General features: G+C 37.7%; 1 protein-coding gene across 3 annotated transcripts in view; it reads left to right on the top strand.

The window, feature by feature from the left end:
- Positions 1-11,721, top strand: part of TMEM87B (transmembrane protein 87B) — a 53,206-nt gene extending 41,485 nt beyond the window's left edge. For all 3 annotated transcript variants that reach the window (XM_057740944.1, XM_057740942.1, XM_057740943.1), the window contains 4 exons: positions 1,530-1,603; positions 3,379-3,431; positions 7,130-7,160; positions 8,510-11,721. In XM_057740944.1, coding sequence (XP_057596927.1) covers positions 1,530-1,603; positions 3,379-3,431; positions 7,130-7,160; positions 8,510-8,569 — 218 coding nt within the window. In that variant the 3' untranslated portion in view covers positions 8,570-11,721. The remainder of the gene's footprint in view (positions 1-1,529; positions 1,604-3,378; positions 3,432-7,129; positions 7,161-8,509) is intronic.
- The last annotated feature ends 3,284 nt before the right edge of the window (positions 11,722-15,005 follow it).

Below are 15,005 nucleotides of genomic sequence, written 5' to 3'. Positions count from 1 at the left end.
TCTCTGAGGTAGACATTATTATTATTCCATTTTATAGGCGGGGACATTGAGTCACAGAAAGTTGATTGTTTTGCCCGAGGTTACATAGGTAGAGCCAGAATTCCAAGTGAGGCCGTCTAGTTTCAGGTCTCATGCTCTTAACCTCTCCTCTGTTAAACCTGCTGACATAAAGAAGAGGCTTGGTCAAACACAAAGGAAATCTTTTTCTTCCCTATTTTATTTATACTGTAAGCACATTCTAACAATTTATACATCAGAGGAGTGAAAGCACAGCCAAAGATGTGTTCTATTCTTGAATATGTCCTAAATCCTGTAGATTCATAAATCCATGAACTTTATTTATTTATTTTTATAAATTTATTTATTGGCTGCATTGGGTCTTTGTTGCTGCTCACAGGCTTTCTCTAGTTGTGGTGAGCGGGGGCTTCTCTTCATTGAGGTGCATGGGCTTCTCATTGAGGTGGCTTCTCTTGTTGTGGAGCATGGTCTCTAGGTGCGTGGGCTTCAGTAGTTGTAGCACATGGGCTCAGTAGTTGTGGCTTACAGGCTCTGGAGCACAGGCTCAGTAGTTGTGGCTCATGGGCTTAGTTGCACCGTGGCATGTGGGATCTTCCCAGACCAAGGCTCGAACCCATGTCCCCTGCATTGGCAGATTCATTCTTAACCACTGTGCCACTAGTGAAGTCCCTGGATCCATGAACTTTAAAATGTATTGAAACTGTCTAATGTGTGCATGTATGTATGTATGTTTGCTTGTTTATTTAACCTCCGCAAAAACTGGAATTCAGACTAGCAACTTGAGAACCTGGTTGTTTTTGTAAACAGTGATGACATTTTTGACTTTTTCTGCCCCTCCTACATTCCCAAATGGTATGTTAGAGCCAGCACTCAGCCCAAAGCTTCCACTATTAACTCTTTTTTTTTTTTTTTTTAATAAATTTATTTCCTTATTTATTGGCTGCGTTGGGTCTTCGTTGACCACTTGCGGTGCATGTGGGGGACCTTCCTGGACCAGGAATCAACTCTGTGTCCCCTCCATTGACAGGCAGATTCTTTTCTTTTTTTTTTTAAACAACTAAGTTCTCTCTCTTTTTTTAATTTTATAAATTTATTTATTTACTTATTATTTATTTATTATTTATTGGCTGTGGTGGGTCTTCGTTGCTGCATGCAGGCTTTCTCTAGTTGTGAAGAGCAGGGGCTACTCTTCATTGTGATGTTCGGGCTTCTCATTGCGGTGGCTTCTCTTGTTGTGGAGCACGGGCTCTAGGCACTCGGGTTTCAGTAGTTGTGGCATGTGGGCTCTAGAGCACAGGCTCAGTAGTTGTGGCATACAGGCTTAGTTGCTCCGAGGCATGTGGGATCTTCCTGGAGCAGAGCTTGAACCCGTGTCCCCTGCATTGGCAGGTGGATTCTTAACCACTGCACCACCAGGGAAGTCCCTAATTCTCTTTACAGAGGATTATTAAATGTGAGACTACAAAGGAAAATATTTTATAATTTATGTATTTCTATGTTTTTCATTACAGCTGAAGGAATAAAATTAAGAGTCTCAAAAACGGTTTCCAATGGAACAGCTAAACCTGCCACTTCTGATAATTTTGTAAGTATAGTATATATTTAATAGAGTCTCCGTCTTTAATACTTTAGAAATCTGTATGAGTGTTACATTCACTGACCTTCAGCAGAACATTTTTACTCGGTTTTTTGTATGAACGTAAATGTTACCAAGTAGTGATACTGGTTAAGTTGACAATTGTGCTGCTGTCAGCCCTCACTTTTCGTGTGCTGTCATTGCACCAGCAGCACGGACCTCACCCGGGAACTTGTTAGAAACGCAAGATTTCAGGTGAACACCAGATGTTCTGAATCTGAACCTGCTTTTTAACAGAATTTCATAGATGACTCACTTGCACGTTAAAAGACTGAGAAGCTTTGTTATAGTAAAAGTTTGTTTTAATTTTTCAGCATTTTTAAGTGATTTTTGAAGCCGTTTCAGATAACACTTGTTATCTGTTGGAAAAGGACTTTTAAGCCATGTAAGCTTGAATAAAACGATAAAATATAGGGTAGAGATGAGTTTTTTTGTTTTTTGTTTTTTTACCTTTTAACTCTTTTTAGAGATGAGTTTTTAAATATTTTATGCATATTACTTATGCATGAAAGTGGTGATTATGAAAGTAATTAAACAAAATGGAAATGCCTATCATAGAGCTTTATATTTGGCTTTCTTACAATTACATATGTTGTGGTTAATAAGGTGTAAAAATTTATGTGCACACCTAAGTTCTCACAGGATAGATGGTGTATGAAACAGTTTCATTTGTTGAATTTGGTAAATTCTCTAATTTTTATTTTTGGTAATTAATAATCCTTTAAAATGTGTTCCTTGAGTAGTTTTATGGTAATTAAACTTTAAAAAGTACAACAGTTTTAATTGTCTGGTGTTAGAAACTATTAAACTTTCAGCTTGCTAAGAGATTTTCCTCTTATTTTAGGGTTATGTCTCAGTTTATTTTAAAGCTCAGTATTTGCACAGATAACAAGGGAAAATGTTTTTATTTCTCTAAATTGTGTAGTCAGCTCTTGATCGGAAGTTGGGGACCTTGTCTGTCCTTGTTCGACTGATTTCTACCTGAGATTAACTCAGAGAATTGGGGTTCCTATTAGTACTGGCTCAGTTGCATTCTTTCTCTTTCTAGGTAAGCAAGATGTAATTAATGCTAGAATGAGAGGACACCATGTAGCCATTTTGATTTATTTTACATTATAAACCAAAATATTCAATATACCTCTTATTTTTCTTACTCCCAGTGAGATAACTATAAGCAAGTTTCTGTTGAAAAAAAAATTTAGATACCCAGCAGACCTGCTTTTCTTTTCTTTTCTCCTGCAGAAAGATGAGCGTTTAACACAAGTGATTGAAATAAATAGGCTTTTGTAAAGTTAGAATATCTGTACCATCATCTTTTTCTGTTGAAAAATTATGAACTCATGATATGAAATAAACAAATTAGGAGGCATAATGAATGCTGGGAGCAAAAAATCAATACAAATCAATATTCATGCTGTTTTCTATCTTATAAATCAACTCTTTGTATTTTACTGTGGTTCTTCAAGACAAAAAATAACACTTGTGCATCTAACCAGAACCAAAGAAGTACAAAAATCCAAAATCCAATTATTTGTTTGACTGTTTAAGAAAATACTGACATAATTTCTGTGTAGCATAAGTGTCAACTTCTTAGGCTATATAGAAATTAAAAGAATGTCATGCATTTGAATTTAAATGCTTAAATTATATATACGTTATATTTAAAAATTCTGCTTTCAGGCATTATTAAGCAGATGCTAATATGTAAATATTTATTTCTACAGGATGAAGATTTGAAGTGGGTGGAGGAAAATATTCCCTCTTCATTCACAGATGTGTAAATATCCTCTGTTAAAGTTTGAATCTAAAATTTAGGCTGTAGTATAAAGTGTCATTTATTTTTTGCTGCTTTTCAGATTTTCTTCTTTACATTTGACTTTCCACGGTGTGTGTATGATGTGCGTAGGTGTGGTTTTCTTTTTGAGTATTCTTGGAATTTGTTGAGCTACTTGTATTCATATCCACACTCCCTTTGGTCATTTTCCAGTGCCTTTACTTGTTTTTAATATTTTTTCCGTGTTTTGTAGATGTTTTCGTGGGAGGAATCATCTGACTTCTTTCCACCTTTGCCTGCTATCTTCCATTTTTTTACTAGTTTTTCTGTAATCCTTTTTACTTCTCTCTTTATATCATTTTCATTCTCATAGTAGTTTTCTTGCCGCATATTACATTTTTATTTAAATTTGTTCTCCCTTGGGTACCTTGTAATATTTTTCTTCATTACTGGGATGATTTTGACTTTTTCTTTATTTTCCAGAGTTTGACTCTTTGAATTTCTTTCTCTTTTGTTTTTATCCATTTTTGCTGTCGGTTTTAAAATTTCTTATTGTAGTTTTTAATATCACCACATATTCTTTTTAACTTATTTCATCTAATTTGAAGTGTTGTGTTATAGCTGTAGTTTTCCTTTACCGTAAAACGTTTTGATTTTCGCTCTCCTTCTTTTTTCCTTCCTGCACCATCATATGGAATTGGTCTGTGTGTTTTTCCTATTCCTTGGCATTTGATAGTGAGGGTTCCTAGTTTGAGTGCTTTCTTCCATAAGTTTCATAAATTATAGTTTTATTTGTGGATAATGTTGATGGGATGGAGATATGGAGAGAGGGAGGTTGGTGGTGTCTTATTTTTCTTTTATTGCTGCAAGATCTTTAATTTTTCCCTTTGTACTTCTTTCTTTTCATTCACGGTACTGTTGTAGCTCTGAGGGTACCACTCCTCTACATATCTGATTCTCCCCTGAAAACCATGATTTTTCAAGGCTGCTACTTTTGGTTCCATTCAATTTAAGCCCCTTCCATGTAGCAGATATTGTGAACTACCAAGTCACTGGCCTTTAGTTAGTATTTAGGAACTTAGTATTGATTTTTCTTGAAGAAGTTGATTTTGTCTCTATTTTGTCTGAATCCTCCTTCCCCTCTGCTCTTTCAATCTCTCAAACCTCTCTTTCCCCACTCTCAGTACTCTTGAGCTTGCAGTGACATCAGGGAATGTGTTGGTGTTGGCATTTATTTCTCTATTTAAATGTAATTTCAGGTGTCCTCCTGGTTATGCTGAAGACTGTGAGTTGTGTGTGGTTTCGTTTGCAATCCTTAGGGATTTCACAGTGTTTTGAGCAAGGGTGTGTGGAGAGATCCAGATTAGTGGCAACCATTATCTTCCAGATTTGGAAATTCACTACTAAGTACTTTAGAAGGAAATCACCCGAGTAGACTAACCCCATACTGTGCCCCCACTTCTTGGTGGAAAGCAATAAGGCTTCTGGGCAGTTCTCTTTCTGTCTTAGAGAGTCATCACTGTCTACAATTTCTTTTTGTAAATAGAATGTCTGCCTGGTTACAAAAATTCCTCTGGAATATAAAAGACTAAAATGTCTTATTTTATGTTCTCATGAACCATTTATGTGAAATGAAGTGTATAATCCAAGATAGCTTCCAGCATTTTAGGTTCTTAGGAACCTGTGTGTCTACTCTGAAAACTTTAACACAAGAAGTTTAGCACAGTGCTACCCAAAATTCATGTGCAATTTACGTAGGAAGTTTAGAAACTGGACTTCATATATAGGTAAACCCTTTTTTATACATCTATAGAAATGGAACAAGAATTTTGCAAGCCATAGGACAATTTAAAGAGATCATGAATGTGATCTGGTGTGATCTGGTGTGTTATGTGATATTCATATGGTATTCGTTAAGGCTTTTCCGTATCCCTGATAAACGAGAAAGTTCAGCTTAGCATAGTTACCTTCGTCTTCAGTGCATTTAATCCATCTTAATAAGTTTTAAATAGTCATTTACCTCACAAAAAGAACCGTTTTGGAGATTGCTAGTGTTTATCTCTAAGTAAGGTGCTAAGCTGTCTTCTGGGCCCCCAAGTTTCTGGATCATCTTTCCCTAAAGCAATCTTTCCCTTTGGATTTCCCTTAATAGTATTATTCTGAGCCATCTAAGTTGGCTCCTTTCTCATAGCTAGTGAGGCCCCCCCTTCTCTTTCTTCCGTCTCTACTGTGGGCTGCACTGTTAGTGGCATCCTCTGGATTGTACATTGATGTGACTTTCACGTTGTGACCTTGGCACGTAGACCCTGCCTTTGGGCCCTCCCTCTCAGTGCTTCATCACACATTGAGGCTCTGCAGTTGTCTTTTTATCCGTATGATCTTTCCTGAACAGAAGTTCTGTTGTATAACTTTTTCTGTCTTCAGTATCCTTCGCTGGTTTATGTCCAGTCAGTGGTAACAGTGACATAGGATTAAACAAATGCTTGATACCACCTTTCATAATATGTTCATTCATCCATCTTTTTAAAAATAGGTATATATTTTAATTAAAATTTTGTTTATTTAAGGTGTACTACATGATGATTTGATGTACATAGTGAAATAATGACTATAGTCAAGCCTATTCATCCCTCTTAAGTTCTCACACAAGCACATGACACGTGGGTTTTCAAATTAGCACATCACTAGTCAAGATATTTGTCCAGCTGTTCACAATACACAATAGCAGGGGCTTGAAAAGTAAAGATGTAACTGGATGCCCATTGTGTTTGGAATTATTCGTTCACAGTGGTTTAGTGCTTGATATTCTTCCAACGTATTAGCCTCTAGAATTGGCAGTCTTGCTTTATCTTTTTTGTTGTTTCCATTTTGAAATTATAATTATTTTCATATTTCAGTTAATTTTTTTAAATTCTTATTTATTTATTTATTTATGACTGCATTGGGTCTTTGTTGCTACACATACGCTTTCTCTGATTGTGGTGAGCGGGGGCTACTCTTCGTTTTGGTGCATGGGCTTCTCACTGCTGTGGCTTCTCTTGTTGCGGAGCACGGGCTCTAGGCACACAGGCTTCAGTAGTCGTGGTACACAGGATTAGTTGTTCCACGGCATGTGGGATCTTTCCGGACCAGGGCTTGAACCTGTGTCCCCTGCATTGACAGGCAGATTCTTAACCACTGCACCACCAGGGAAGTCCTCAGTTAATTTTTGAACTGAAATTTTTGAAGTATAGCACCCATTCTGGAAAGTGTACAAGTTCTACATAAGTATGTAACTCAATAAATTTTTAATATGAGCACACTCTTGTAACCAGCACCCAGATCAAAAACTGGAACATTGCTAGTACCCTAAAAACCATCTTGTTTTCCTCCCAAGTCATGACCCCACTCTCCCAAAGCTACCGCTGTACTGATGTCTGTAACTGTAGATTACTTGTGTCAGATTTTAAAATTTGATCCCTCAGTAGTTCTCTTTTTTTAGGCTGTATAGTATTCCAGGTTACCCATTTGGAGCCTGTTAAGAACAAGACTGCTGTGATTATTCTTCTCCGTGTCTGTTGGCAATACTAGGTATTCATTTCTGTCAGCTGTGTCTTTCCAAAAGTGAGCATTGGTGGATCATAGGATATGCTTGTATTCCGCTTCTATAGATACTACTGGCCTTTTAATAACATTGTCAATTTTTTTTTCTTTTATTTCAGAGCTCTTCCAGTGTTAGTGGATTCAGATGAGGTAAAATATATTTTTGCTTGTGCCTTGGAGCTATTATGTTCACAAAGTAGAAATGTATTTCAGAAAGAAATTCTGAAAGTTACCTTTTAAAATGATTGCAAATTGAGCAGATTGAAAAACTCCTTTAGTCTTTCTCAGGACTAAAAGAGAACTTTGTTTTGATATAATACAACAAGCTTTTATTGCATTATCTTGAAATCTGTGTATTAAAATTAAGAATTCAGATGGTGGGAGTGTTCTGCAACCCTTTTTAAGCTGACTCTTGAGTGCCAGTTTAATGTCCATTAAATTGCCTAGACGGCAATAATCTGAGAGAAGTATTGTAATAAAGATAGGTGCCCAGATGCCCATTGATTTGTGGGTAAAGTTTAAAGGAACTGGATCCTCATTTAAAATGGGATCATCATTTAAATGCTCACTGGTGTTAAAGGAGGGAAAAATTATTTTATGAGATTTTGAGTCAATGATTTTCTAACATTCTGTATATAGGTAAGAGCTTAGAAGACTTTAAAATGGCAGTTTGTCTAAATTAATCTCTTATATTTGTAGATATTTTCCTGGGGTATTAAACAGAGTTTCTAACTGATTTACATTTACTCAGTAGGAAATCTGAATAGATGACGTGGATTTAGGAAGGTTTTGGGGGGGAAAAAATTAGTTATGGGTCATCTGGACACTGCAGGGTGGCCCAGAACAGGAAGAGGTCTGGAGCATAAGGATTAAAGGATGGATGTGGGACCACCAGCTTATACAGAGGAAGAGTAGCGGGAAATGAGTGGTAGCTAAGGAGTGATTTATGTGGTGGCTGAGAGGAGCTACAGCTCTATTCATTGAAGTCAGGGAAGACTGGTATCAGCGTGTGGATTTGACCATAGTGGGATGGGAAGTTTTGAGAAGGCTGCCGTATACACGCACCTTGCTACAAAACCGTTGAGCTCCAGGATTTATAACTCTGCGGAAAGATATACCATGGAATTACTTTTAAAAGGGCATTTATAGTATTCATTTGATAAATAATTGATGTGTAATTTCAAAAATACATCAACTGGTAAAGTCTGGCAAATCCCTAGATGAGCTGTGCCTAAGAAATCCATTTTAGCTCTGTCCCTGCCTTGCACTGGTGATTCTGAATTAGAAATGTTAAAGTTTTCTGAACTTAACAACAGATAATTGATTATACTCCATTACTAGAAGTAATGGATTGTATAGTTTTTATTTTCTGCATCTAATTCTTCCATGTATATCGTGGTGTGTACCCCACATGATTGTGACTGCCTTATAGAGACTATAGACCTAGAAGGAGCATCAACATTTTGATGAATATCTTCCCTTTTTTTTTTTTTTTAAAGGAAATTATGACCAGATCTGAAATGGCAGAAAAAATGTTCTCTTCAGAAAAAATAATGTAATTGGGACCCATGTAAATGAAACCTACGTAATGGTGAAGGACTTTCTCAAGACTAAAAGAGAACTTTGTTTTGATATAGTACAAATTTTTATTGCATTATCTTGGGAATCTGTGTATTAAAATTAAGAATTCAGATGGTGGGAGTGTTCTGCAACCCTTTTTAGGCTGACTCTTGAGTGCCAGTTTAATGTCCATTAAATTGCCCAGATGGTAATAATCTGAGAGAGGTATTATAATAAAGATAGGTGCCCCGATGCCCTTAGCTGATGGGTGGCAGGCGTGTGGATTTGGGTTCTTTTTTTTCCTGGAAAATACGGCAATTTAAAAGAACTTTTTTACATCAGCACTCCTTCTGTTCTTCCACTGACCTTTGATTCAGACGATGTGATTCTTCTGAGGTGTGGTAGAGCAGTGTCTCCAACTCTTGGGTTCATAGTTACTAGACGCAGTAATAATTCTCTTTGACTTTCAGGCTGAAGTGATTTGATAATAAGTAAAATTTGGTTAACGCTGGAACATAAGCATGTTTATATGGTTAGCTTTGCTCTGTGTGTGTGTGCGCACATGTGTGCACGTAGGCACATCTGCACAAAGCCCTTGTGTGTAATTATCGCCACGCACATCAAATCATGGCATTGTTCTCCTCTGTCTGAGCTCGGGGGATCACGGTACATGGAGAGAGGTCATTTCTGAAGATACACTCTGCCACTGTCCCCTCCCTCAGGCCAGATACCCGTGTGCTGCTGCCGAATGCCTGGGCAGGTGGGATCACCTGGCCACGTGGCCCTGCCACAGCACTTCCTCCCTGGAGAGCTGGGCGGCTCATTACCAGTAAACCTTGAGGAAACTAGAACCTTCTATGTGATTCTAGCATATTTGGTTTCATAATAAAACATATATTTCACTACATAGTACATCACTATTAATCTTGTAATTAATTTTTTAACCTTAAACCATGTTTTATACATTATTTTGTTACATTATATATGTAATGTGTGATTTGAAATATAAAAAAAAATTTTTTAATTCAGGGGAATGTTCTAAACTTGAAAAGCAGTTGACTATAGTGTGATGGAAATGGTGAATGTTTTGCTGCTCTCCTGACCAAAGATACAGGCTAGTGGACATTTAGAATAGAAATTAAAGTTAGAATCTTATATGTCTTTCTTTGAAGGAGTTCTAACCTTGTGAGTTGAGGGTGACTTCAGAGTTTTTGATTAAGAAACATTAAAGTCTTAACCAGTACAAACACTTAAATCATAACTTTTCATGGTTTTTTTTTTTTTCATTATGAAGCCACAAAACAGAATGATTTCTTTCAAAAGCCTGCCTTTTGAATTGGTTTCTCATTTACTCATTTCATAGGTGTTAGTAAAAAAGATTTCTAGGAATAACATCTCTTGAAAGATACTTTCAAATTTATTTCCAGTAGTGACTGTTGAACCACGTTGTACTGAGAAAGGCATGGTTTTCACGATGCTGTTGCTTTGGGACATCCTTCCTAAGAAAAGAATGTCTAACAGTGTGGGTTCCCTTCCTTATTTCTGTTTCTGCCACAATAATGGGCTCCCACTTACTGTCTTTCCCAGCATGTATGTCCATTCTGGTCGTGGTGTATTTTACCCTCAGCCCAGCTGTTTCGGAGCTGGAGGTGACCACTGCCTCCTTGTTCCTAACATTTGTATCTAATACCACTCCCCAGATTTTGAAGCAGATTGAGCCCCAATTCATATGGCTCTAGTTGAATTTTGAAATGTAGAACCCTAGGCTTCCAGCTGCAGATGTAGTGGAGTGTGAGCGGGGAGTTGATGGGAACATGCTTCTGACATAACCTTGACAGTGTTTATAAAAACACTTCTTTCTGCAGCTGGCAAGATAAATGATGCTGCCGGTATAGCTCAGGTGCACACCGAAATGCAGACTTTCCCATCATCACAGAAAGCAGTATTTTCTCCTGATAACCTTGTCAGAAATGTTTTTCAAAGGGCGCATACTGTGTCTGTCACCTTCAGTGATAACTGTGTTGTCTGTTGACGACTCATGAGCTGAATGGAGTATTCCTGCAGAGGGCCTTGTTGGCCCCCTCATGTGCACAGGACGGGACGCCCTGGGGCTGTGGCCGTAGTTCTTACAAAGGCCCCCAGGGAGAAGTCACACTCAGAGCCACCGTACAGCTCATCATCCCTGCTTCTGCACGAAGTTTCCAGAAACTGGTTGTCAGGGTCTCTGAGGCTATCACATCACTTTATTCTTAGGATGCCATCAAGATGGATTTCCCTATTAGTGCAGGGATCTGAGGGTAAGAGTCCAGTGTTATGTGTTTCTAGGCAAAATGCTTAAGTGTTCTTATTATGCAATTCATGTTAAGTTTATGTGATGTAAGAAATTTGCTTAAAAGGGAATTTCCATGATTTGAGTTAGGTGAGTATTAGTATCTGCTTTAGTGGAGCTTTAAGTTAGTTTATTTCAGAAATAAGGAAAAATAGATGAATATGTGAATTTTTTTTCAGCCCAAGAGATTAGATGCTCCCATACTTTTTACTTTTCCTGTAAAGAAAATAATATTTAAAATCTTTCACATATCCTGTAGAGTACTCACTCCCCCCCAATACAGTATATTGCGTTTGCACCACTATAATGTGAAGACTGAAAGTATAAAAGATGTATATGTAAGGTTGGTTTTTCTATCCTTTTTTAAAAAGGGGTTTAAGTCTATTGCACTAGGCCATATATGACTGGTTTATGAGACATGTTATGCTAGATTTATAAGTCCCTAGTTTGGGTACTTGTGTCTTTGTATGATCCACAGCAAGTGATGAGCAATACGAAACACCATGCCATACAAGAAAGAAGTTTGACATATTGGTTAAAGTACTAAACATAGCAGATGTATGTGACAAAACTGGATTTAAGGAAATCTACATTATAACACAGGAGCTCAGTGAGAAACTTTACTACGAAAACATGTATTTGGGAAGAAAGGGGCTTAAGAAGCTATATATTTTTTTATTTAAAAGGTTAAATTATTGTATAGTTTGAAAGAAGTTGCTTTGAATGTAGGACAAAACTATTTCAAAGATTTTTGTTTGAAAAAACTGATGTATTTTTGTGCCTTAATATTTGTTCTGACTTAATAAAATGCTTTCTGAAATTTTGGATGATCGATTCTTGATAATATCTATGAGTGCTAGCTTTATTTATTTATTTATTTATTTATTTATTTATCTATCTATCTATCTATCTATCTATGTAGGTTGCGCCAGATCTTAGTTGCAGCAGGCGGGCTTCTTAGTTGCGCCTAGCTGGCTCCTTAGTGGTGGCATGCAAACTCTTAGTTGCAGCATGCGTATGGGATCTAGTTCCCTGACCAGGGATTGAACCTGGGAGCACAGAGTCTTAACCACTACACCACCAGGGAAGACCCAAGATTATTTAAATCTACAGGAAATGTAGACTCCAGTAGATGGCAGGACATAAACAGAATTCTCAAAAGAGGAGATACAACTAATTAACAAAGTTGGAGAAATGTTCAACCTCAGTAGTGATCAAAGAAATGCAAAATAAAAGGGGAAATTTTAAAAAATCAAGTTGATATGTTTATGCTGTTAGGTATTTGTAAAAATCCTTTGCTTTTAATGTCTGATGAAGTGAGCACATCATTAGTGATGGGTGATGTCACTGATTCAGTGTTTGTGAAAAGAAGTTCAACAACGTGTTCATAACCTTTGAATAATACCAATTCTGGTGACATTTTTTAAAATGATTCAAAATATAGAATCAGGCTTCTGCACAAAAATGCTTATTACAGCATTATTTAAAGTAGAGAAAAAATGAGAAGCAAACCTAAATAATCAACAGAGTTATGGTTTAACCAGCTACTTTATGGAATACTCTGCAACCATTAAATTAAGAATATATGATAACAGAAATGTACTTGTAAGAAATATGATACAAAGTCATATATGTGAACTCATCTATGTAAACACAAAATAGAGAAAGGACTCAGTGGAAACACATCACAGTGGCACTCAGGATGAGTATTTAGGTTCAGCTAGGCTGTAATGAATAATAAATAATTCAATAATTTCAGGAGGTTAAGACAAGTTTATTTCTTGATCTTGTAACTGTTCTAGGATAGGTGTGGAGGTGAGCAGGGCCATCCTCTTCCACACGGTCCCTCAGGGGCCCAAGGTTTATTTTCATCTTATGGGCTCCCTGTCTCCTGGGGCAGGTCATCTGCATCCAGCCAGCAGAAGCGGAGAGTTGCTCCCACCTGGGGATTTTGCGGGGCTAGACCTGAAAGTGGTGCCCATCGCTTCTTAGCTTATTCCATTAGCAAAACTCAGTCACGTGCCACACCAAACTGCCAGCTGGACTGGGAAATGGCACGAGCTGAAGGCCTGCCTGTTCCTCTAACACTTGTGCAAAGCGAGATTGGATTTGGGTGGACAGCGACGTCTTCCGCCGCAGGTTATTTGGGGGCACTGGTCTAGGGGAGACTTCCAAGACTTTCTATGTTTTCCCAATTTTCTAAGGTCAGCATGTTGAGAAATAAATACATTAAAGAGTAACAGTGCCATAACTAGGCTGTATGATATCAGAAACTCTAGAAACAAGTGAGGTCTCAGATCACAGTTGAGTCTTTTAATAAAATCCAACCTGCCCCAAGTAGATGGGACATGGAGGATTTTCCTCATAGGAATTCTCCCAGCCTTGGGGGTGGTCAGGATGAGTATTCCCAGAGGAAACGCAGGGTCCGTTGTCATGACTGTGAGGACAATTTAGGGAGTGTTGGAAGTACTTGGAGAGTGCCAGGCTTAGTTAACCATTGTCTCAGTAGCCAAGGAGGGAGGTATAGCCAGTTTATAGATAAAAAGCTGAGATAGAATGGTTAAATAACTTACCCAAGGTCACCCACCCTCCTGACAAGTAACAAAACTGGTACAATACCAGCTTTGGGGGACTTCCCTGGGGTCCAGTGGTAAAGAATCCGCCTTCCAATGCAGGGGACGTGGGTTCGATCCCTGATCAAGGAACTAAGATCCCACCTGCCAAGGGGCAACTAAGCTTGTGTGCCTCAACTACTGAGCCTGCACGCCTCAACTAGAGAGGCTGCGTGCTGCAAACTACAGAGCCCACACACCCTAGAAATGGCGCACCACAACTAAAGAGAAAACTTGCACACCACAACTAGAGAGAAGCCCATGTGCCGTAGCAAGGAGACAGCACGCCTCAGAGAAAAGCCCACACACTGCAACGGAAGACCCAACACAGCCAAAAATAAAAACATAAATTAATAAATAAAAATCAGCTTTAAAAAGAAATATACCAGATTTGGGTGAGAAGCTCCCTTGAAGGGTTGTCCTCAAAATCCTGGGAGAAGAGAAATTTCATTTAACTAACATATGATTGCCTGTTAAGGTTAAGTAAGATATTTATCTAAAGTGTCTAGAGCACAGGCCTTCCCAAGACAGCTAAGGTTAGTATAAAAAAATGCAACAATTAAAAAAAAAAAAGCAACAGTGATTGTTGTAGATGCTGCTGAGACTCAGTTGAAACAAACTCCATAGGAAATTCAAACATTCTCAGGTTTATTTACGTGTATTAAAATGAAGTTACCCAAGGCATGTCCTATGCCCCTTCAGTGATAGTGGATTCACAGCTAAATTCCTACTAACATAAGCTGGTATGGTACTGAATTTGGATGTAAATAATTTTGACAACATATCCTTTAAATCATTTTGGGAAAGTAATAAGAAGCTGCAATGCAAGTTTGTGTACAGGAATACTTTTAAACACTGTCCAGCAGATGGTGCCAAAGTAATGTCTCTGAAGAGATCCAATCTCTATTTTTGGCCTCTAATTCTTGCCTTCAAAAATTTTATTCATTTACTTTTACTTACCAGATGCCAATTTAGGGATGAAATTTTTTTAAATTTTAAAATGTACACAAAGAGTACCACCATCCTGGTCCAAAAAAAAAAAAAAAAAAACCCAAAAACAACAACAACAAACAAACAAATCGCAACTTTTCATTTTGGTATATTTCCAGTCTCTCTAAGAATTAGAACTTGAAAGGTGTAAGGGGCCTCTGAGCTCATTTTACAGATGAGAAAATGAGGAACCAGGAAAGCTTCATTAGCCTCAGGTCCCTCAGGCCAGAGTTGGAACCTGTCTCCTCGTTTGTTTTTCTCAACTCTGGATCCTCAGGGTCAGAGGAAGGGAGGTGACATAGGCAGGTTGAACTGCACATCAAAACTTAAAATATACTTTTCTATGATTTGGTTATCCCTAGTTGCCTCATTTTGTATTACTGTGTTGTCTTTCACTCTAGCCACCAAATTCTTGTCTCTACATAAATAGTCATGATTCTAATTCTCTGCTTCTTAATTTGATAAGTGGACATTTCCTTGAGGCATAGTAGAGTCCAGAGATTT

The sequence above is a fragment of the Hippopotamus amphibius genome, chromosome 7, assembly GCF_030028045.1.
Source record: "Hippopotamus amphibius kiboko isolate mHipAmp2 chromosome 7, mHipAmp2.hap2, whole genome shotgun sequence".
In the NCBI taxonomy this organism is placed as follows: domain Eukaryota; kingdom Metazoa; phylum Chordata; class Mammalia; order Artiodactyla; family Hippopotamidae; genus Hippopotamus; species Hippopotamus amphibius.
Note: the sequence above shows the minus strand (reverse complement) of the source record. Positions and strands in the feature narration are given on the sequence as shown.